We start from the raw sequence: 23522 nt of genomic DNA on the forward strand, positions 1-23522 counted from the left end.
CATGGATAATTTCTGGAGATTCATTGTACAACATGTTGCCTGCAGTTAACGGTACTCTTTTGTGTATTGAAAATTTGTTAAGAGGCTAGATCTCATGTTAAGTGTTCTTAGAACCATCAAAAAAAGTTACTTCAAAGGAGTTAAAAACATTTCACATGGAGAAAAAAATAAGCAACAGTTTTGAAATGTTATTTTGATGCACTATCCGGCACTGAAATCATGTCTGATTGAGCTCACTAATCTCTTTTCCTTTCATCTTTTCACACATTATTAAGATTTCTGCTTCACCAAGTATAATTAATGCTTTTCATTTCTTAATGTGGGGTCATTGCTGCAGGCTTCAGAGAAGTCATGTAACACAGACTTCCACCTTCAGAACATATTTTTCATGTGTCCAAAATAGAACGGTAACCGGCTATATACAGACTGGAGCTCTGGATGGTAGATGCAACCAACTGAGCTGGCGCTAAGCCATAGACAACCATGGGAAATAATCAGGTTGATGTTGCCACTGAGTTGACTAGCTAACCAAATCATACAGCATTTTTGTTACATGTCAAATCAATTTCATCATCTATCACAACCTCCCTGAAATGATTCCTGCCTTGCTTCAATACCAGGCTTATGGCAACCAGTGGTTTAAATAATGTGTTTATTTATTCACCCACCATTTATCCAGGGCTTACTCCAAGCAAGGCTCTGAACCAGGCATAGTAAACAGCCAAAATTTGCACAATACATTTGTTCCTGACTTGAAAGAGCTTGGGTAAGAGAACTGAGTCCATAGTTCCACACAAAGAGTTCTCCAGTTTGGAAATCAAGAAGATACTTGAAATGTGCTTGTTATTATTTTTTATTATCCAAACTGGGATAGTTTGAGAGTGAAAGGAGCACTATTAATATTTAAACTAGGATAGCAGCCTAAATTGATATTGTTGTGGCCAAACTGGTATGCTTCCCATGGTTGTGACCACCCTTAAGAATGCATGTGTTGTTTTTCACTTAGTAACTTGATACACTTCAATTCTCATCAAAATACAGTTGAAGTCTAACAGCTCATTCCAGAAACCAAGTCTACATGTTTCAAGTCAATTAATATAGGCCAAATGGCTCAAAGCAAATGATAAAATTGATTACACTTTTGAAAGCTATTGTTTTCTTGATTTATTTCAGTTTTTACTCAAGGAGAACTTTCACATCAGTTCCATGTATTAAAAATAGGGTTGTGATCAACCAATCTGACTGCTAGTATGCAACTAAATCATAAAATGTTCTAGTTTAGCATAATATAAATTTAGCTCCTCTTCATTTTAATTTTCAAGATTGGAGGGTCTATTTATTAATTAAGAATTATTTTTCTTCAAGAATTAGATTACCTTTAGGAAATGAAGATCTAGCTTATTGAATCTGTTTGAATCTTTTTTGTGGGAACAAATTGATGGTATGTAGAAAATCAGATTCACTGCAGGAAGTTAGTATTTGGCCAAGTCAAGATTATCTGACTTGAAACTGATCCTACTTTAACATTATTTCTACTTAAAATTTTTAAGACTCATAGATTTGTTCATGGATTGTACACATATAATCTTCCTAACCTTCATAAAACTAGAAAAGGTTCTTTATTTCTAAAAGATTATATAAAGACTATAGCTATTATCTTTCCCTCAAAGTATAATTACTGAAACACAGATTTGTTTGCTGTAACCTATAGAAATTTATTGGGACCTAAATGTACACAGGAAGGAAGCAATATATTAATTATAAAATCTGAAAACAAAAAGACTATTTATAATGAAATGTATTTGGTCATTTGGAAAGTGCAATGGAATTTATTTTAATTCAGTTCCATAAGTAGCTATGTATACATGTTTCCTCTGTCCAGCCGCATCCACGATTGTTTGATAATCCTGTGCTGTTAACAAGACAATTTTATCACAGAAAACTGATATGCTTCTATACTTACTATTCAAATGGGCAGATTACCTTTAATACCTGACAAATGACTGAAGTCACCTTGATTCCTGAAGCTCAGGAAAAAGAAAAACATTTTAAAACAAATATGTCCCTGGAAATTTTTCAATAGCCAGCACCATGTTAGGTATATAGTAGATACAAATATTAACTAACTGACTGATACAAAGGAATGAGGCAAGTTCAAAGAGGCAGTTGTTGAGGTAAGTTCAAAGAGACAGTTTCTATCTCTGAGAAGCGTGTGTGTATGCGTGTGTGTGTGTGCGTGTGTGTGCTTTCCAGTTCAGGAGCTGGCACACAAACTTTCAGATTCTGAAGTGTGCAACATTGTAGGGTGCTTCATTTGTCTGCCCATCCTCCATCCTAAAAGGAAGATAGAGAAAATATCTGTTTATTTTTATCACTTCAGTGGCTGGCAGCCACGTCTGGCAGAGTCATGCATCAGTACCTACTGAAGGAATAAAAGAATGGATAAAGGAATGAATAGCGGGTGATGGTCACCAAAGAAGAAGTGATAACATATCCAGGAGTGAGGATGGCACAAAAAAGTTGAAGATAATTTGATCCAGGACTTAATGAACGAACAGGAATCTTCTTAGGAAAACCAAAATCATACTTTCCCTTTTCATGTTTTTTGATTTTGTGTGTTACTTAATTGTTAGATTGTTTATTCATGAAGAAATTCATTGACAAGGAAAATAGTGTGCCTGTCAGCAAAGAGAGCTCAGAAGGCCCCTGGTTTTACTTATCGTTAAGAGCCACAGTGTGTTTATAATTATAATTAGCCTTGGTTGATATTGGATCTTCATTGTATAATTACATTTTTATCTTTGTGAGGAAAGAGAAAGGAAAACCTGCAGAACAATTGTGAAACCCATAGACTTCCTTAGGGTTCACTGAGCAGGCTTACGGAGAAGAGAAAAGGATGGAATTTAAGGCACTGGCCCTGAACGAGAACCAACATCGAGAGAGATCGTTGGAGAGGCCTGAAGCAATGAGAGAGCAAAATACCTCACAGAAAAATCAGCGATGCTGGAAGAAATGGGTCTCAGGGAAAGAGCCGGAAGGGTTCCCAAGTAGAAAGAGTCTACAGCAGACACAGGAGCCCAGGGACCCAGTGGGAGATTTCTGCATTTGCCCCAAATGTGTGCCATTATTAAGGCTAAAACTTATCAATTTTCACAAACCTAATTGTCAGACAAGCCTGACGAAGAACGTTCCAAATGTTTGCCCCTCTCCAAATTCAGTTGAGCCTGAAGGGTTTGTGCTGTTCACTCCCACCTCATCATTGCCAATTCATCCTCCCTCTAAGCCACCTTCATCTGTGGTAACTACTCCCCGTGGGATAAGCTGACATTCTGGACTTCTAGGCTAGAAATTCAATGTTTTCTCTTTCATAAGTCCCATGACAATGCTGATCGCTGCTGGAGTCAGAGCCTTCTGCACACTGCCTGCAACTAAAGAGTGCCAGCATCTTCCCTAAACAACCATTTCCTCCTCATCTCTGTATGTCTGGGTAGGACAACGCAAGAGGAAGAAGGGTGGGAGTAACTGAAGCATAATCTATAAAACCTGCTGTGATAATTTCAAGGAAGCTATAAAATAGTTGTAGAGAAAGAAGAAACTACAAAACATACCCCCAACTAATCAATCCCTAGCTTTTGTTACTGAGTAATAAGCACAATATAAATTCAAGGAAGTCTGATCACCGTGGAATATATTGCAAGAGGGGAAGTTTTCATGGAGGGCATGGGAATTAAACTAGGGAATGAAATATGAGGAAGATTATTTATAGGATTGAAAAAGAGAAAGCATTCAAGACAGAAACAAATGCTATGAGTGAAGACAGGACTGTGGGGAAAGGGCTGAGGTGGGTGCAAAACAGATACCAGACAAGCCCAGTTGCAACAGGCAGAGTGCTGGGAAGTAATGAGATGTGAGAGTGAATGAATTAAGGGCAAGGGCTAGACTGTGGATGAAATCGCCAAAGCTCCTGAGAAAACCCAGCATCCAGCCAAGAAGGAAGGCATTCCATAGTTCTGTGATTTAGTTATGTGCCATGTCTTCCTCTACCTTGTTTCCTATCTGTTGTGATTATGCCTTGGCTGCGTACCACAATACCATGAACTGGCAGCTGGTGATCCACAGAAGTGCCTTTCTCACAGATCTGAAGGCTGGGAAGTCCAAGCTCAAGGGACCAGCTGATTCAGCGCCTGTTGAGGGCCTGCATCCTGTTCCATTGATGGTATCTTCTCTCTGTGTCCTCTCATGGGAGAAGGGACACTCCTGTGGGCTCCACTGTCATGACCAATCCCCTTTCAAAGCTCCTATCTCTTTTTTTTTCTTTTTTTTTTTCTGTAAATAGACTTAATTTTATTTATGTACATAATCTCAGCAGTTCCTGAGCAAACTTTTCATCAGTCATTAGCATCACTGTAACTTATTCCTAAAGAACATGATCAGAGGCATTTTCTTACAAACCCCCCACTGTGGTCATGATTACTTAGGAAGTTTTTGCATTTTTAACTTTAAAAAAATTAACTCCCAAGTACAAATTGTATGCATTTATAGAAGCCATATTATGTTTCAATACAAGCATATATCACCTCCAACACTCAACATTTTCTTATGGTGAAAACATTCGAAATCCTTTCTTTAGTGTTTTATCTTTTTCTAAAGAAAAGTATGCACTGCACTATCAGTGTCTATAGTGACCCTACTGTGCAATACGACACACGATTTCCTACCTCTTTATGACTTAATACCCGTTATTCAACCTGTCCCCATTCTTCCCTTCTCCCCATACTCTGAAACCATTGTACTTTTAATTTTGAAGAGATCATTTGCACTAGGATTATATTAGGAATTAACTTAGCTTTAGTCACCCCTCATTTTTTTTTAGCAAAATGTTAGTAACATTTTTCTTTTTTTAATTTTTTTAATTTTTTTATTATTATTATTTTTTTTAACTTTTATTTAATGAATATAAATTTCCAAAGTACGATTTATGGATTACAATGGCTTCCCCCCCATACCGTCCCTCCCACCCACAACCCTCCCCTTTCCCACTCCCTCTCCCCTTCCATTCACATCAAGATTCATTTTCGATTATCTTAATATACAAAGCTCCTATCTCCTAATAGTATCCCATAGACTTAGAGTTCAACCTAGGAATTTGACAAGGAGAGGACAGAAGACCTTACACCAAAATGGTAGTTTCTTTAATGATGTTTATCATCGAACTCCCTAGTGATATACTATAGACTTATTCTTCCATATTGGGACAGAAAACAATACATATTGTTCATTGTTCTAGAGTTTTTTAAATAATTCTATGCAGACAGGAAGTTTTCATTGAGCAGGATTTTTTGGGAGTTTGGGATTTTTTTAAGCTAACTTATTAAATAATATTCTTTGGCCCAAGTTTTAGTTTCTGCTCATTAAAACTTTTCTCTAGGCATAGTTATGCACTAAGTCTTGCCGTAAGCTCTTTTTCAAAGTTCCATCTGAATCTTTGTAAAGTTCTTATTCATTAATTAAGGATTTTCAGACCCACAATCATCTCCCTATTTCTCTCAAAGGACCAAAGACGTGTTTTGGTCTGGGAAGGTTTGCGTATAATCAGATTAAGTCTCCCTTCGGTAAAAACTGAGCAAATTCCCTGGATCAGTACCAGAAAAAAAAAGCAAGAAAGAAAGAAAAGAAACTATGGTGCAAATAGCCTGATGTTATTGTTCATCATCTAAAAGTTCATAAAACTAACCAACTGCATTTAGTTGGCTTAAAAAATATGCTAATTATGTAGATCAATACACATTGTTTCCTATACTGAGCAGTAGAAGGGTTTCAATATTTCTGATCAGTGCAACCCATTTTCAGAGCTAAGTCAGATGATAAAAAAAGACCTTTAACTGCCCAAGGGGAGTCAGCCCAGTGCACAAGAAACCACTCCAGCACAGTCACATGACTGATGTTGTTAGGGCCTCTTTCCATCAAGAACTGTGCCTTCCCCATCAACATGTGACACCTCATTTCATTCCTATCAGCAGTACTCTCTTTATCTCCACTTTACGGATGCAAGAATTGAGGCCCAAAGAAGTTGTCAGTTTGTCTAACATAAAATCCTCATTGTTTTTCCCCTCTCATATATAATCCTACATTTCTAACTTGTAAAATGCAACATTTAAAGATTATTTTTAAGCAGATCACCCCATTCTAGAAATGTTAGCATTTCTTAACTGTTTTAAAATAGGTACCTTGACCTATCATAGTTTAGAAAAACACAAGCTTGTCTTGAAACCAACTACGTTTAGGGAACTCTGTGGAATTTTCTTTCCAGGGGGCAAATGAGGAATGCAAATGAGAAAGCGATTGTAATTCTATGGCCCTAGTGGCTTCCAGTGTCTATTTATTTTTACCATTCAGTCCTGTGAATGTTAAAGATAATCACAGCTGGCAATATGCAAATTATCTTAATTTGCAGTATCTTCAGGTTAAAGGTTATATGTGTTTGGCTGGTATGACTGCATTGCCACTTCATTACCAAAATGGATGCTCTTAAATTATAGAAACCAACATAAGCACCTTGACTTAAAAAAATGTATTTGCAGAACCCTAAGTAATGGCATCGAGCTTCACTCTCACCTTGTGAGGTGAGCTGAAGCATTGCAGCTTCTGGGTGCAGCTGTGCATTATTAGTCTTCTGCTTTGAAACAGAAATGGAGTATTTCACAGAACGCCACCAGGGCACTGCTCCTTGCGGGGAAAAACGTGGGCACCTTTGTAAGAGCCACTCTGCAATGCAAAGGGCCTGGGGTGGATTATGGAGCTATTGAGGTGATGCTCATGGACATAATGGCGAAGCATCTGAGTGGCTACCTCTTCAAATGAGATGTTCTCTGAGGGACAGCGCTGTGTGTTAACGCACATAGTTCCATGCGTGAGAACGGGACTTAGCAGGGACATCATCCTTGGCTCAAGTCCCCTTTAAAGATCTCTTCACTTTTGACTTATTCCAGCGATCACAGAGATCATAGCAGTAATAATTATCAGCTCCTAATCCACTCTCTTGGTTCAGAATGAGGCGGTCTAGATCAGGCTTGATATACGAACCTATAGAACCTTCTCTTCTCCCTGGCAGAAGTCCAGGGCCCCTGGCTGCACCAGGAACTGCTCATGGATTGTGTTGATGAAAATCACATTTGCTTTACCTGTCAGCTCATTTGTCAGTTCCAAAGAACCTTGAACATCTATGAAATGCCTTGGACTCTGAACTTAACTGGGAGAAAAAAAAAGATTTTATTTATTTTAAAGGAAGAGATATGGAGAGAGAGAGAGGGAGAGACACAGAGATCTTCCATCTGTTGGTTCACTCCCCAGATGGCTGTAATAGCCGGAGGTAGGACGATCGAAAGCCAGGAGCCAGAAGCCAGGAACTCCTTCAGGATCTCCCACATGGGTACAGAGGCTTGCGCCCTTGGGCTGTTTTCACTGCTTTCCCAGGCACATTAGCAGGGAGCTGGATCAGAAGTGGAGCAGCTGGAACTCAAATCGGCACCCATATGGAATGCTGGCACTGCTGACAGCAACTTAACTCACTATGCCACAGCACTGATCCCATGTTATGTTCTTTGAATACAGCTTTCCAAATACAGAAAGTCATGGTCTTGTGATCATACATCGAGACAAGAGTCTATCAGGCCATGAATTGTAGGAGCCCTTGACAGAGAACATGCCAATTAGAATGTTTGCTACACAGATTAAAAACTACGTTCTTTAAAGAAAGTATATTCATATATAAAGGGAACATATTTAATGTATTTCATAGATAGAATATGCGCTTACATTTAAAAGTCGTGAGGCTCTTTAACATTGTACACATGTGTAACGTTATCTGTCTTGGCTGTGTGCTTGATAGTGTGGGATGACCGTGTTGCGTCTGACGCTTTCCAGGGAGTGATGTGCCATGTCTGTGCAACCGAACAGTCCACGCGTGTTTTAGAGGCTGCTGTATCACTGTGCTCAGCAGCTGGCATTTACTGAATTCAGGCAAATTCTACTTCGTGTAATCTATAAACAGTAATGCTCCTATACTTTATACATAGTGAAATACGTGTGCGTGTGTTCACATAAATTATCTTCAGGCAATTTTTTTTACATTGCATCTGTAAAAAAAAAAAAAGGGAGCTTTTAAACTTTGTGTCTCAGAGCAAATACAGCTGCAGTTCTCCACCTGTGGGAAATGTCAATCCTTCTGGCAGTGGATAAAATGTGAAAGGCTTCCTTAGTTTGGCCCTAAATGTTCCCCTTTGTCCTAAAAATGTTATGGAATCCTTTAGGCAGGCAGAGGCAAAGGAACCCACATCGTCTGGGGAGCTGGAACTCGTGTTGAAGGATTAGCTACCTTTACTAAGAAATTAGGAAATAGATGAAGAATTTTTAATTATGCACCATTTCAAACTTTCTATCAAAGTCAAATTGTGCTGATGTTAGTCAAACCTAATCTAGGCATCGATTCAAGAACCTGCTGATGGAGTGAAAATACACGGCAAACTTGTTAACAAGAAGTACAATTATCTACATCTCAGCAAATAATGCCAGAGTGTCATGTAATATGCTGAGCTCAGGCAGTCCTCAGCCAATCAGCATTTGTCTTTGCTTCGCCGTTAATATTTACAGTTGGAAGCAATACATGGCTGCAATCGAAGTGCTGCACCTAAAAGGGGAGTTGTTGGCTTGATACCTTGTTTTCTGACACTGTGAAGCACTGAAACAGCTACCTTCTTAGCCATCGCCTGATAGCACTGTGCTGAAACTGGAGGGTAGCACATGGCTGTTTTGTAGAAGCAGCAACCCTGGGAGATTTTCTGCATCATTTAGTTGTTTTATTTCTTCATAGACATGCTGAGTGTTAAAAGCATGGGACTGGAAGTTGTGAATGATGAGTTCTTTCCTTTGTTCTCCAGCTGAATTGTTCAGGGTCTGTGCAGGGGCTGACTAGACAGCTTATATCCAGTCCTCTATTGTGAGCTGCGCACCTTAGAACTCACAAACAAAACTCTTGAGCCCATATACCTTTTTTTAAAAAAAATTTATTTGTCTTTTATTTATTTGGAAGGCAGAGAATTGGGGGGAGGGGGAGATTCACAGAGACAAAGAGAGACGGAGAAATCTTCCATCTACTGGCTCCCTCCTGAAATGCCTGCTCCAGCCTGAGTTGGACCAGGCTGAATCCAGGAGTCTGGAACTCAATGCAGGTCTCCCACACAAGTGGGAGGGGCCCAAGTGCTTGAGCCATCATCTGCTACCTCCCAGGGTGCACATTAGCAGGAAGCCAGAATTGAGAATGAAGCTGGGACTAGAACCAAATATTCCATTATGGGCTGTGTGTGCCCAAATGATGTCTCAACCACCTGTACCAAATGTATGCTCCCAGCATACTTCATTGAAGCTTTTTCTCCCATGCAAAACCCTAAAAAATTAAGCAAACATTGGTAAGCAGAGAAGCGTGACTGGTGGTGTAAGCAGCGGGCATCATAAGGGACCTACAATATAAAATAACGATTATTACTCTTCCCTCAGTGTGTAAATATGCCAACTACAGGTAACAGCTGAAATTATGGGGTAGATTTGGGGTTGCATCTATATAGTGTGCTACATATGATGCAGCTGTGTGCAATAACTGAATTGGGATATTGGTCATTGGGATACCGTGTCTGTTGTTTACTAGCTACTGATCCCGTACAAATTCTTGAATCATCTTTTTAACAAAGACAGTGAACTCCATATCATTATATTATTGTGAAAATTAGAATGAGATAGATGTAAAATGCCGGAACCCTATTGCAACTTCAGCTTGTAAGCACTTCTCCCTCTTTTCCTGTGTACCATCTTCTCATCTCAAAGTATTTTTACAGGCAATCCTATTCTAGAAAACGAGGTAGACATGGGAAAGAGTGCACGCATAATCAAAGACCTTGGTATCTAAGGTTGAAATAACCTGAAGCTAGGATAGGAACCCTTGAAAACAGTTGTAAATACATTTTGTTCAAAGAGAACAATGAAACCATTTGATGGGAGACCACTTCTGAGAACCACTTTAAGAACAGATCTCCCTCTCCTGTAGCACGGTTTCTGCTCAGGTCCTGCAAGGGCAGGACAGGGGCTGAGCGGGCCCTGTCCCGCTCTCTCTGTGGCCTCCTCCCGCGTTGCTGCGTCTACCTCGCGGCAGATGGCTTCCTATCACACCCAGCACTGTCAGTGGAATGTAAATGCATCTCCTCACAACACTGAAAATACCAAGGCTGAGTGTTTAATCTGCGCTGTGCAAGCAGGATGACCCTGAAAAGAACACGAGCACGAGATCGCGCGGAGAGTTGGCATCAATCTTTGTCAACAGGAGCGGGGAGGGCTCTTCAAGCCTGGCGACTAATCACGCGTTCTCCCTGCGGCTCCTCACTCCGCCCCGGCCTCGAGGACAAGCAGTCTAAATGGTGATTGAACAGAAAAGTTATAGGCCCAGGGGAAATATTTTTTAAAGGGGTGGGGGAGTGTTATTCTGGGGTGTGGGAACAGAAGAAGGAGTTGTTCTGTGCCACAAAATTGGGGAGGCTTAGTTTACAGTTTGAGTTCTCAATGTTAGGTCTCTTTGGGAGTTAATAAATTTCCCTGTTTCAGATCCTTGAAGTTAGTAAGCAGAATATACTTTTAGTAATTACTTGAAGTTCTGAAAAAAGTATGTAAATAATTTAAATGTCAATATGACAAAGAAAATGAGAAAATACAGTGATCATCAAGGAGTATCTAGAAAACAATCCCTTGGACTTTGAGAATGTTAACAGAGAATTATAGAACTAAATGTAGGAGCTCTTTAGCTAGGTTATCTCAGTTCTTGTGTATGCCTCTGAGCAAGGGTAGGAAACTGAGAACGCAATCTTCATTTTATTAAAATGTCCAGTGACTTAAGAATCTTTATATCGTTTGTCATTTAAGTTTTTGTACAAAAGGAACAGAGTTCATGGCCCTTCTAGCTCCCATTCTTTTTTGGCTCAAGATCTCCAAGACTATTATTTCTAAAGGGGAGAGAGAGATTTGGAATATCAAAATGACTATGTATATATCACGTAGACTTAGAGATCCAAAAGTATGAAAAACTCAGCCATGTTATCTGATCTAATTTCATGATAAGCTATCAAACTCTGTGCTAAATTGATACACAGCGTGATTTTTGTTTGGTAGCATTTTTAAACAAATAGGAAAGTGTTGTTAGGCCGCATTTGGGTCCCCTCCAAGAGGCATGCTCTGGACTGCCCGGTACTAATATAAACAACCACCTCCCAACCCCAACCCCCTGCCAGTTTTGATGTTGAGAATTTAGGGGGACTGTTACTTAAACCCCAGGCTTTGCGGTATTTCTAAATCCTTCTCATCTTAAATTGTATTGACTTTCACCAAATGGCTTGCCTGGCATTTGACAGCCCAGCTTCTGAAAGGATGCTTTAGTTCGAGAACTAGATGCTTTTTCAGTAAAGCCTGAGAGTTTCATTCTTTGCTGGTTGTCAGATACCTTGGTGTTTTCAGTTACTACAAGTGCACGGAGTTTCGTGGTGCTCACCGCAGATCTGCCCGGCCTCCTGGCTTCCCAGGGTCCCTCCGTAGGGTTGCACCAAATCTCCAACTGCTTCCTAGGGAGAAGGCTGTGCGGTGCAAGCCATCCCCTAAAAGCACCGTATGTGTCTTTCATCTTGCAGGCAGAGTTCGAAACTTAAAGTCTGCTAATTTGATGTAAACTGACAGTGACAACAGAAATAGCTACTTCTGAGATTATTTAAGAGAAAGTGTGGGCTATAGACATTCATCAACGAAACTAGAAGAAAAGGTTTTCATTTCTGTGTTTGCCTTTTAAAATAAGAATAGAGTAAATGGCACAATAGATTATATAAACAAGGACTTCAATGACAAGTTGTCAGAGTTAAAGTAATATATTTTACATGGGTGACTTGACGCCACACTTTATCACCTACACAAGGGGAAGCCAATTTGAGTCTGGTCAATAAAATACACCCTCTAGAGTTAGGCCCGAGGCAAAGCTGACACGGTGTGGCAGAGCCTGGTGATTTGGCATCAACTTCGACTGGGACACAGCAGGAGTTGGCACTGCCCCCATCTGGGGTATGTCCGACACCTAAGCTCTATGTGATGAATAAACACTTTCCCAGGTATGTCAGAAGCCACGATACACTTAGCGCTGCCCTGCCGCAGTTCATGCTCCAGTAATTTAATGCAGGTCCATGGTATAAGTGGGGCTAGTGATCCCAAAGCTGGATTTACTGCAGGCTCACAACTGTTGAAAATTAAACTACATGTGCTGCAAGTTAGGGGCTACTAGGGTATCTCATTATAGGGGGCTATTTTTTCAGAGGTTGGAATCTTTACTGAATTACTGAGGGACTTATTTGAATGTGGACTGGGACCAAATAATTTTCTGATAAGTTGGCCATAAATCCTCAGTAAAAATAAGCTTGGTGTTCTCAACATATCTATTGGCTTTTTGATCATTTTTATGGCTTTCCGTTTGCTGGTCAAATTATCCTTATACGCTCCTAAAGCTCCTCTGACATGGATTAAGTCAACATAAACCAATAAACATTCATTACTTTGGCAACTGGTTTTGATTTGAGGGCAATAAATATGATGACACGGACTAGATTACCTCTGCCAGAGGACTATGTGAGAAGCCGCAGGATGGCGGAGACTGGGCCTCGTTTTCCTCCGTAACGTGAGAAGGCATCCACAGCAGCACTCAATGAGCTGAGTAAAGTTGGAGAAAGGAAAGGAATCTGAGTGAGAAAGAGCCAAGGTGTGGCTTTTAGGTTAAGAATGGCGATGCCAGTGAGTCGCAAGAAAGTCCGTGAGTACCCAGTGTGCCTGATTCTGTGCTAGGCACTAGCAGGCTGGGGTAGGGCCAGATATGTGGGTGCACTAGCATGTGATGTGCTCCATATCCTAATGTCCTGCAGGGAGATACAGTCATCGATGGGAACAAGATTTATTTGCAACTCTGGCTGTTTATAGAGCTGCCCTGACTCTCAGGCTGCACCATTAAAGAGTGAATCTTCTAAACACAATGATTATGCCATTCCAACCCACATCTTCAGGATTTAATATACTGTCTGAAACTTCGAAGGCATTCAGAGAAAATTTATGTAGTGAGTGAATGTGTGAATAAATACATGAATGAATTTTACCACTGATGAATGCTCTGGGCTATATAGAGTTCTTATTATGGCTGGAGAAAATTTAATAATGCAAGAAGCAGAGCACTGAGCATTGCAAGTGTGTGATTCAATCATCAGTCACTTTGTGCAAAGCACTGTGGTGTTTATCATCGGAAAGTTCCAGGGATAAGCAGATAATTTGGCTCAGTTCATAATGAGCGACAGCAACACATTCAAGAGCATACTCCATGCCATGCGGTTCTGAGGTTTGTGCTTGCCCTGGACACTGCTTTAGACGACATGGGTGGGGAGGTGAGTCCTAATGTGTATTGCTCAGCATCTCATTCCAATATGAGCTATCTGAGGCAGAGTGACTGTACAGAAGAGTTTGTGTGTGCTCATTGTTCTGGAGGTTCACAGTCCAAGATCAGGCAGGTCTCACTGGTTTCTTTGGCCTCTCCTGGTGCCATTCGTGCTGGTGGAGTTCCAAGGTTGCCCAGGGCCTCACATGGCAAGAGACCAGGAACATGCATAACTCTCTGTATGTCCCTGTCACCCTGTGGTCTCTCTCTTTCTTCTTATAAAGTTAACAGGATTCAATTATGGAGGCTCCACTTTCATGGCATAATCTGGTTTTACTCATTTCCCAGGCACCTTTAAACAGTACCATCAGATTAAGCTTTACCCTCTTAGTACCATTAACTATGACTTTGGGTTAAGACTCTTTGAGGGCCCAATCATGTTCAATCCATAGCATGCAGACTTGCTGGGGGAGTCTTTGCCAAGGGCAGACAATTTGAGCAGCGCTGTAAAGACGGGAGAAATGTGACTGAGTAAATCCCACATTCCAAGACAGAGAACACGCACTCGCAGGATCAGACGACTCCTGCTGGGGAGGCAGCGGGTAAAGAGGGTTGCTTGTTGGGAAGCAGGAGCTAGCTGGGCTGTCACTGACAATAACTCTCACGAGGAAATGGGGGCCCATTGATAAAGGGTCTTAAATTAGCAATTTAAGGTTATTTCCATGAACTTCCAAATCAGGTAAGCAGGGTCATTCCTTTTCCTGTAGAGTTAGATGAGGGGAAGAGAGTATGGCTACATGACAATTTAATTAACTATGTGAAAGACAGTTATTACATAGCCCAGGATTCTTTTCTTTTTTTAAAAAGTGTTTACTTTTATTTTCTATGAAAAGCAGAGGACAGAGAAAGCGAGAGGTCTTCCCTGCACTAGCTCACTCTGCAAATGCTTGAACAGCCAGGGCTGGGCCAGGCAGGAGCCAGAACCCAGCACTGCATCTGGATCTCAGACACGGGTGCCAGGGCCCACCACGTGCTTGAGCTGCCTCCCAGGGTGTGCCTGAGCAGAAAGTGGAATCAGAAGGAGAGGAGCCAGGACTTGAACAAGGCACTCTGATATGCAATGCAAATGAGAGCTGCTACAGGAAATGCCCACCCTTATCCCAGGATTCTGACTGTGGGAATGCAGCAGAGAGAAATTTCAGCAGCGTGGTGGGGAAGCTGATATCAATGAGTGCGGCTACAGATGGTGAAGAAGAGCGCCCTGATGGAAAACTGCAGGTGTTAGCAGCTCACGGTGCTGAGTGACTTACATCTTCTGGGTTGCTAGTTAGTAACCACCATTTCCTAAACTGAAGAGAAGATATAAACGGAGATGGAATGTGCTTTTCTAAAACCAAAATGGACCAAGAAAATGCCCTGTGATTAACCTAGCTGAGCCAAGAGAATAATTCACTTGTAGACATCAGGACAAGGAATTGCAGACCCATGGCCTAGCCTGGCAAGAGCAGGGGCCATGAGGCTCATTCCTGGGTCTCCAGCCGGCCTTCTGCTGATACAAAGGATGTGATCAATACTTATTAGTCAAAAGCAGGAATAAAAGTGGCCCTTTCTGAACTGTGTCACAGCACATTCCCAAATGTCAGTATCATTGACCTCTGGCCATAAAAGTCAACAGGAGGAAACTTGTATTGCTTGGGCTGATGTGTGAAAGGCTACTGATTTACACTGGAACAGACTTCCAGAATGCATCTTTAGGCTGGATTGGTTTGTTTTTCCTCTCTCTCTTTCTGACGTATCCAAAGCAAGTTTCCACAGTAGCTGCTTCAGTGCAAAGTCCTCATGATGACCCCTTTCAGGCTGTCAGTCCTGCACTGTGCGATCTCAGCCCAGCACGGGACCGCCCCAACCAGCACCATGGCAAGGAACTGTAACTGTGAGGTGAGACTGATTGAGAAAGACACTGTGTTGGGCTCTTTTCTTTCTATGAGGAACTTCAAATGCTGTCATTTTCAGTCTGAGCCCTTGGAGGGGACAGGAGCTCATCATCGTGGTCCTCCCAGCCATCCCAGCCAGAGCTTGCATGTCGTCTACAAGATGGGGCCAAGGGGAAAAACACTTAGTGCGCAGTTCAGATTCCCTTCTCTGGGCTGGTCCCAAGGGTCTGCGGCTCCTTGGCGAGGTGCCCCGGGGGCACCCCTACACACAGCCGTCCTTTCTTCAGCTCCCGAAACCACTTGTTTCCTAAAAGAAGTCTCTGGCAAAATGCCCCCCTCTCTGTGCCAGGACACTGCCTAGGCCCTCTCTTTTAGCTTTTTGGTGACTGATTTTCTCCCTCCTAACTGTAAAGTAGACAGTGTATTTATGGTTGGAAATTGGCTACTGTGTCAGTATTAATTTTAAAAACAGAGTTCTGGCACGTGTTCAATATTACTATGGAAACAGCTGTTCCTAACAATTCACTGATAAGATATAGTTCAAGGACGCAACTCTGTGTGGGAGATTTTCACCATCCACCGAGTTGAGGATCTACTTGTTGTGATAGTAATTCACGAGAACTGCTCTCCAGAGTCTTAGAATGTGGGATATTCCCCCCCACCCTTTTTTAATTTGATGAATCAAAATTAGAGAGATGTCTTTGTTTTACCTTCAGTATGCATTTGGAAGGTAAGTATTCAGCTGGCATTTTAAAAATGTTTAAAGTAATTTTTCCAATAATCATTAATTCTCAGAATAGTCTTAATTGGTTTCTCATGTAACACTAAGCATACACACACACATATTTCAGAAACTCACATATTGAACATTACCTGCAGTCAACTTGCATATTCAAACATTCTAACTTCCCATCTTAAATTGTCTCCACTCATTTCTACAAAACCAATGAATAACTGAATTCCGAGAAGATCTCAGAGTAATTCACTCCACTGAAAGGTTTGCCAAGAGGCACTTTTTACCCCCAGTGTTACCACTGGTGTTAACCACAAGCATACTTCTGCCCAGCAGGTATGAGAGAACGAACCTAAAGGTCAGTAATAGTAACAATATCAACGCTTGAATTTCTTCACTGGAAGGGAAAACCTGAGAGTTTTCCTTGGAAAAGGAGCAGGAAAGTTTCTCAAAAACTCCTGTTATGTGGCACGTTTTCCCAGGCTCCTTCTTTTCTGCTCATCGGCTCTACATTCTTCCCAGAGATGTCATTGGCCCTAAATACTACCACACGCAGCTGTTGATGGTGAGGACAGAAATTGTGTCATTTCTTTTCCTTTTAAGACTAGCCAGCTCATTTTGCATTTTCAAGATTAGATGAACTGTTCAGCAAACACTTAGTGAGGGAACAGTTGATCCCAAGGGACCCACATTGCACAACCTCCTGCCAGCTATACATCAGTGCAGTGACGGTGGGAATGGAATGGCCCTCAGGATGTTCAAGTTGGGCTCTGCCTGCTGACATTCCACACAAGTAGATTGCAGAGGTTCAGAAATCCAGGCAGGGCCATGAAATCAGCCAGGGAAGGGTCACTCTGGATGGCCAGAAACCAGAGCGACAACCTGGAGCTGTGTGTGATATTAGTTCTGGCATTCTTTGAATGTGGACAAATTCAAAAACAAAACAAATACAACACAGCTACTATCAACCACATCTGCCACATAGAATTCATTCAATAAACAAAGATCTTTGTAGCTCCCCTTCCCTCCTGCTAACACGGGATCACGCTGTATGTCGGGACAGATAGCCAAGAGCTTCCTCAGTCTGCCTCAGGACCACTTCTGCCTACACTGGTGGAACCAAGGAAAGACAGTGGGGACTCCAGCATATTGGATTTGCTAACGTGGACTTGAGTGATGGATCCAGCTCTCATCCTGTGCCCACGCACCACAAGAAACCCTGTATACCTCAGAATGCTGCATCCTTGGAACAATTCTAAGACATGGAAATCATTGTTCCTGTTCCCAGGTGAGGAAATGGCATGTATAGGCCAAGTACACAAAGCAAGTTGAGAAACTGGATAAATCCATTTCTGTCTGCTTAGCAAGTATGTGCTGTTTCCAGCATCCCTCAGTAATACTGCAAGGTGCGAAGGGAGTTCTAGTTTATCTTTCATAAACAAACAGAATTAGGGACCATGATAGATGGTATGTTGATGGCCGCTAATATTTTTACATCGCATGTAACATGTGCATTTTTTAAAAGTTCGCATAATGAATGAATACAGATTGCAGCACAACTTTTTTTTAGAAAAATAATTGTGCCTGGTGTTTGTGACTGACGTAGAGTATGTCTTTTCAGGAAAATGTTGTTTGAAAGTGCAATATCAGAACCTCAACTCTCCCAAACAGATCTGGCCTGAAATCTCATCCCATCAGCAGTTCATATGTCACAGTGGCCTCCATTATCAAAAGATCCATCCCAGTGTTGTATATTTTAAGCACAGCTAAAGAATAGCAGAGCAGAACAAGCCTTTCAACCATGGGGATTCAAAAGCAAGGGCCCTGTAGAGGTGATTTCAAAACCCTACTCACTCGGCTTCACTCCAGAGCTTAATGACGCGCCCTATGTGATACAGTCAGGGGAACTGTTTCATCCAAACCTTTCTACGAGGCTTGGAATTGCAAAGTTAGGTTTGTAGGTTGGCTCCTTCCATAATGCTGCAAGGTGCGGAGGGAATTCTAGTTTATCTTTCATAAACAAACAGAATTAGGGATCACCATAGATGGTATATTGATGGCTGCTAATATTTTTACATATTGAGAACTTACAATAGACCAGGCTTTTGTGGGTTTCGCATTCATTGTGTTTTAGCCCTGCCCTTTTAAACAGATGTTAATATCCAGTTTTGAGGAGATGGATATGGGTCACTGAGAGGTCAGTGTTCATACAAGTGAGGGCAGCAACAAGCAGCCAGCTCCGCCCGGCCTCTGAAGTGGAACTCTTGACCTTTTCCTTACACAGCCAGGGCTGGCAGAGGTGGGCCCGAGTCCCGTGCCTTGAATTTCTCTTTCATGCTCACCACATTTTCAAGGACAGCAAAGCAACTGTAGGCAAGTGCCTTGGCTCCTCACAGGTTACAGGGAACAGATCAGCCCTCGGTTCTACCAAAACAGTGGAACCTCAAGTCCCTTTCACTCTCGAGTTGCATTGGAGCCCATGAGAGGGTCTGCGTGGTCGAAGCTTCCCCAGTGTAGTCAGTCTCTGTCCAAGTGAGGTGAAAACAGCCCAGAAAAGTTAAAAAATAAACAGGGGCAAACCAAATGATTCCTCCCTTGTTGGTGTACGTGTGGATGCTCCCAACTCACTCTTCCAGGAGAACAGCCATTTCTTCCCCAAGATAACACAATTTGCTGAACAGATTAAATCACACGTAGGAATAAGGGTGTGTGTTATCTGAAGGTCCCCAGATAATACCAAGGGTTTTTGCTGGTTAGAGTCCATCTGCCCTCTGGGTCCCAGACGTTTGAGCTTTCAAGGCCAAATCTGTGGCTCTGTTCAGTTTCCCAGCCCAGAGTTATCTTTGTTGATACAAGATGTAATTACTCACAAAAGCATGAGCACAGAGTATGGATGGGGAATGCTCCTTCTAGTCGGGGTAAGCTAATTTTCTCAAAAACTACTGAATTCTACAAAACTCTTGATTGTTTTACTCTGAAAGCTCCAGGCACTGGAGGATGAAAGCTGTCATGACCCAGAACTTTTCACAGTAAAATGAATATGGAGAAAGAGAGGAGTAATTATTTCCAACTTTCTACAGTGTCACATCCTCTAAGGTTTTATGGGCATCAGAATCTGGCTTTTCCCAAACCCAGACCATAATCCTTCTATGCCATCCTGCTTCTCCTTCGTGTACCCAATCTATGAATCCTGTCCCAGGCCACAGCATCCTCCGATGTGGAATCAGCAGCCATCTTCAGTTTTCCTCTGCTCCCCGCCATCCCCACACAGTCTGGCACAGAGTGAGGCCTGCCTCAGCGTTCTCACTCTGCCATTCTTCTTCAAATCTCATTTCTTGCCTAAATTTAGATGTAGGTCCTTTCCAATCATGACAAGCAAGGTAAACTCTTTTTTCTACCTCCAGTGTCTTACCCACTCTCTCCCTCTCCCATCTCTCACCCTCTCACACATCTACAGTGTCATGCTCTTCCTTAAATATCATCACTGGCTCCCAATTGACTACGGGACAAAAATCTCAATTTAGTGTGACATCAAATTTCTTGACAATATTTGTCTCCTTTACAGATATATATTCACAACTCTTAATTCTATCCCAATTATACTTTGGATCATAACTTTGTGCCCACTGAGTGCTCCCCAAATTCTAAGGACTTTTGTATCACTTTGTCTTTTTATTTCAAATTCTTTCATCAAAATGGAATTTCTTTCTTGGGATGTAAATGCACCATCATGCTTCATGCCTCATTCCAATCTTATCCCACTCACACTTTGTTGTTGTTGTTTTTGAGATTTATTTATCTATTTGAATGGTAGAGTTACACAGAGAGAGAGAGAGAAAGAGAAAGAAAGAGAGATTTTTCCATCCACTAATTCACTCTCCAAATGGCCACAATGGCCAGAGCTGGGCTGATCTGAAGCCAGGAGCCAGGAGCTTCTTCTGGGTCTCCCCACCATTGGTGCAGAAGCCCAGACAGCTGCTTTCCCAGGCACATTAGCAGGGAGCAAGACAGGAAGAGGAGCAGCCAGGACTCCAACAGGTGCCCACATGCGATGCCAGCACTGCAGGTGGCAGCTTTACCCATCACACCACAGCACCGGCCTCCTACCTACACTTCTATACAACTATTTATGATAGCATCATAATAATACTTTTAATGCATTAGGATTTTTTGTGTGTGATCACGTGCATGTCTCCTTTTTTCCTATCCCCAGGATCTATTTTTTTTTTTGTATTTTTATGTCCTAGCTCAGTAAGTGCTCATAGCAAATAATCAGTGAGCATTATTAAATGAATTAAAAGACTGAGCTCATAGTAGATTCAAGATAGCAATATAAATACATTTACCGTATTGTGTTCATTGTAAAAGGATTAAATCAAGACATGGGAAATAAGCAAAGAGTAAGAATAGCATGGGTATTTAAACCCTCTAGAATGTTAAGTGAAGATTCCCATAGCAATAGGAGATCGGTTTGTAATGGGACATGAGTCATTTGCAATACAACTAAGAAGGTAAAATGATTTATTCCTGCTTTCACTCCAACAGAAATATTTCTATGAAAATTGGTTAACAAACTCAAGTAGCAACTGCTCCCTCCTGTCTTTAATAGTTCTGTGCAACTCAACTGCAGTTTGATGTTGCCCGTGGCTAAACTGGCACAGTTCAAGCTTGTCGAAGAGCTTTGCAAGCACACTGGAATACGCATTAAACAAACTCGTGTGTAGCAGTGACACCCCTGAGAGTCAGGATCTAGCTCCTCCTCTGATGCCCTACCTGCAGCTTTCTGTCACTAGATGTCTGGGTTCAGCATTGAGCTCACGTATTTTTACAACCATTCAATTGTCACATCAAATACATGTCAAAGGGATGACTTTGGAAACTTCCTCCAAGACCAGCACATCACAGTCCCTCAGGATCTTTATCAGATTTGACTAATTTAATTTGCTTCCTTCACCCCCTGCATCCCACAAAAAGAACTGTAAAGTAACTATTTCTGCAGCCCCAAACCAGGACTTCCAGCAAGGGAGGGAAGAGACCATGAATAATATATTAGAACTATTATCTATGCCGTGTCATCCTTTGCCCGTGATGTCCACACGAATGATCTCAGTACTGAGTTCCCACCGTGCCTAATTCATGCCACACTTTCTGATTATATATGGTAGATGATAGATGTATGACCACTTTCACCTGACAAGGCACAAAGGAAACCTGGCTTTCCTACAGTACCTTGGTCTTTCTACAGAGGGGGCTGGGACCAGCTTGCTCTGGTGGGTCTTCCTCCCAGGGTAGTTCCGTTGTGCTAAATGTTTACCTTTGCTCTACAATTCACTGCCCAATTATTTCAATCCTTCCAGCTGGCAGATGGCTTGATTTCTGACATGTTCACCGCCGTTGGCTCAGTGACGTTTGCCTTGTTGCTGATCCTCTTGCTAGCCGCCCTTGCTTCTGTCGTTGCCTCCAGCAGAAGAGCAACTCGGGGAACCTACAGCCCAAGCCGTCAGGAGAAGGACAGCTCTCGAGTGGAAATGTGGTGCAGGACGGCACCCCCTTCGATTGAACGGCTGATTTAGGGGCTTTGTGTGCCTTTGAGAGCGAGATGCACGTGCTGTGAACAAGATGACTGTCCTGGAGGGTCTTTGTTCCTCACCTGGAGATATTCATGTACAACTGGATTATCCTGGAAATGGGACAAGGATTCTCTTGAGCGTCTTGAAGCCTTTCACAGTGGTTCAACTTGACACCATTGTTTTATTAACATTATGTTAGCCAATCACAAAGCAACATTTGTGCCAATAATCTCTGATGAGCAAAAACATCTTCCAGGGAACACTATCTTCTGAGAAAGGCTCCAGTGGCTGTAGTTTAAACACTTTACAACCTGGGGATAATGTTTTAGGATGCCCTTCAGTAGGCAACTGCCACCTTTTCTTACAAAGAAACAATGGCGGGAGGGCCAGAATACCTTTTACACTCCCTCTTATCATGTGTTGAAAGCTTTTTTAGTTGTATTCCTGTGATGAAATGGACACTTTTGTCCTTCAATCATTGATCCAGAGAAAACCATAGGAATGACCTTTGGCTTAAAAAGTGACCCACCAGCAACAAATAAAAATTGAAATGTTTTTATTCTCCTTTCTGAGAATTTTTTGCATTTTGAAACATTACGTGGGATAAAACTCTAGAGGCATTTGAAGAATCTGCTTACAAATTAGATCTTTTAACTAAATTAGCTCAGTTACATTTAAAGTCATTGCTTTTTGTAAAAAGGTTGTGTGAGGTCAAATTTTTTCCTAGATAGAAATCAAGAGAGTAGGAAAACTCAGATATTCAATAGTGAAAGATCAAGCTCTCTCCTTCCAAATGCTTTTTAATAAATCAGTTTTAAACAATGACATTGCCTAAAGGTAAGAGCCCCAGAGTGAGGTGAATTCACTTTAAATGTATGTGTGCCAAGCTATCTCTGAGTATGGAGAGAAAATACTGGGCCTTAGATTTATATATTTTACTACACATTATTGCTTACATTCCAGACATATTTTTGAATTGCATATATATAGTAGAACTTAAATAAAGTTTTAAAATACATGCATTTGTATTTTGGGCACATGCTTGAAGCTTTTCATTACAAAATTATAAAGATTACTTATCTATTTGAAAGGCAGAGTGACAGAGAGAGAGGGACAGACAGAAAGAGAATCTTGCATCGGCTGGCTACACTCCAAATGCCTGCAAGCAGCCAAGGCTGAGCCTAGTAAAAGCCAGGAGTCAAGAACTCTGTCTGGGTCTCCCACCTAGGGGGCAGGAACCCAAGTACTTGGGCCGTCATCTGCTGCCTCCCAGGGACATTCACAGGAAGCTGGACCAGAAGAGGAGGAGCTGGGACTTGATCTCTGGCATTCTGATGTGGGATGCGGGAATCCCAAGCAGCAGCTTAACCCTCAGAGCCACAGCCCCCGTGCATAATGACATGGATTTTTAAATCTGGTGTAGCCTAACCCACCATTCTCAACCACGCTAGAACATCGTTCCAGCAACGTCCCCAGTCTCCTCCACATCACTAGTCTTCCCACTGCACTGGCCTCTTCCCATTAGCACGGAACATGATGCTGATGTCTTTCATTGCCGACATCTCTCTCCCATTTCTCAAGCCCCCCTTTCAACAAAACATCTATAAAAGTTTCATATATTCTCTGTCTCCCCTACTTCTCCTCTCCCCTCGTGAATTCAAACTAACTTGTCTATTCTTTCCATCACTCGGTGATGCCCATATTATCAAACACAGTGACCAGCCCATTCTTCAGCTTACCCAGCCTTTCAGAGGAAGTTGAACCAATTATCAGTTCTCCTGAAATGCTTTCCATGT

The 23522-nt window shown here is 41.8% G+C and overlaps 1 protein-coding gene across 1 annotated transcript in view; it reads left to right on the forward strand.

Moving 5' to 3' along the window:
* CRB1 (crumbs cell polarity complex component 1) overlaps window positions 1–22281 on the forward strand; it is a 214567-nt gene extending 192286 nt beyond the window's left edge. Inside the window, exon 12 of the mRNA XM_089311962.1 lies at window positions 21514–22281. Coding sequence (XP_089168088.1) covers window positions 21514–21729 — 216 coding nt within the window. The 3' untranslated portion in view covers window positions 21730–22281. The remainder of the gene's footprint in view (window positions 1–21513) is intronic.
* Window positions 22282–23522: the final 1241 nt, after the last annotated feature.

This window comes from Oryctolagus cuniculus, chromosome 13 (genome assembly GCF_051225735.1).
Source record: "Oryctolagus cuniculus isolate XC-2025 breed Fujian yellow rabbit chromosome 13, ASM5122573v1, whole genome shotgun sequence".
NCBI classification, from domain to species: Eukaryota; Metazoa; Chordata; class Mammalia; order Lagomorpha; family Leporidae; genus Oryctolagus; species Oryctolagus cuniculus.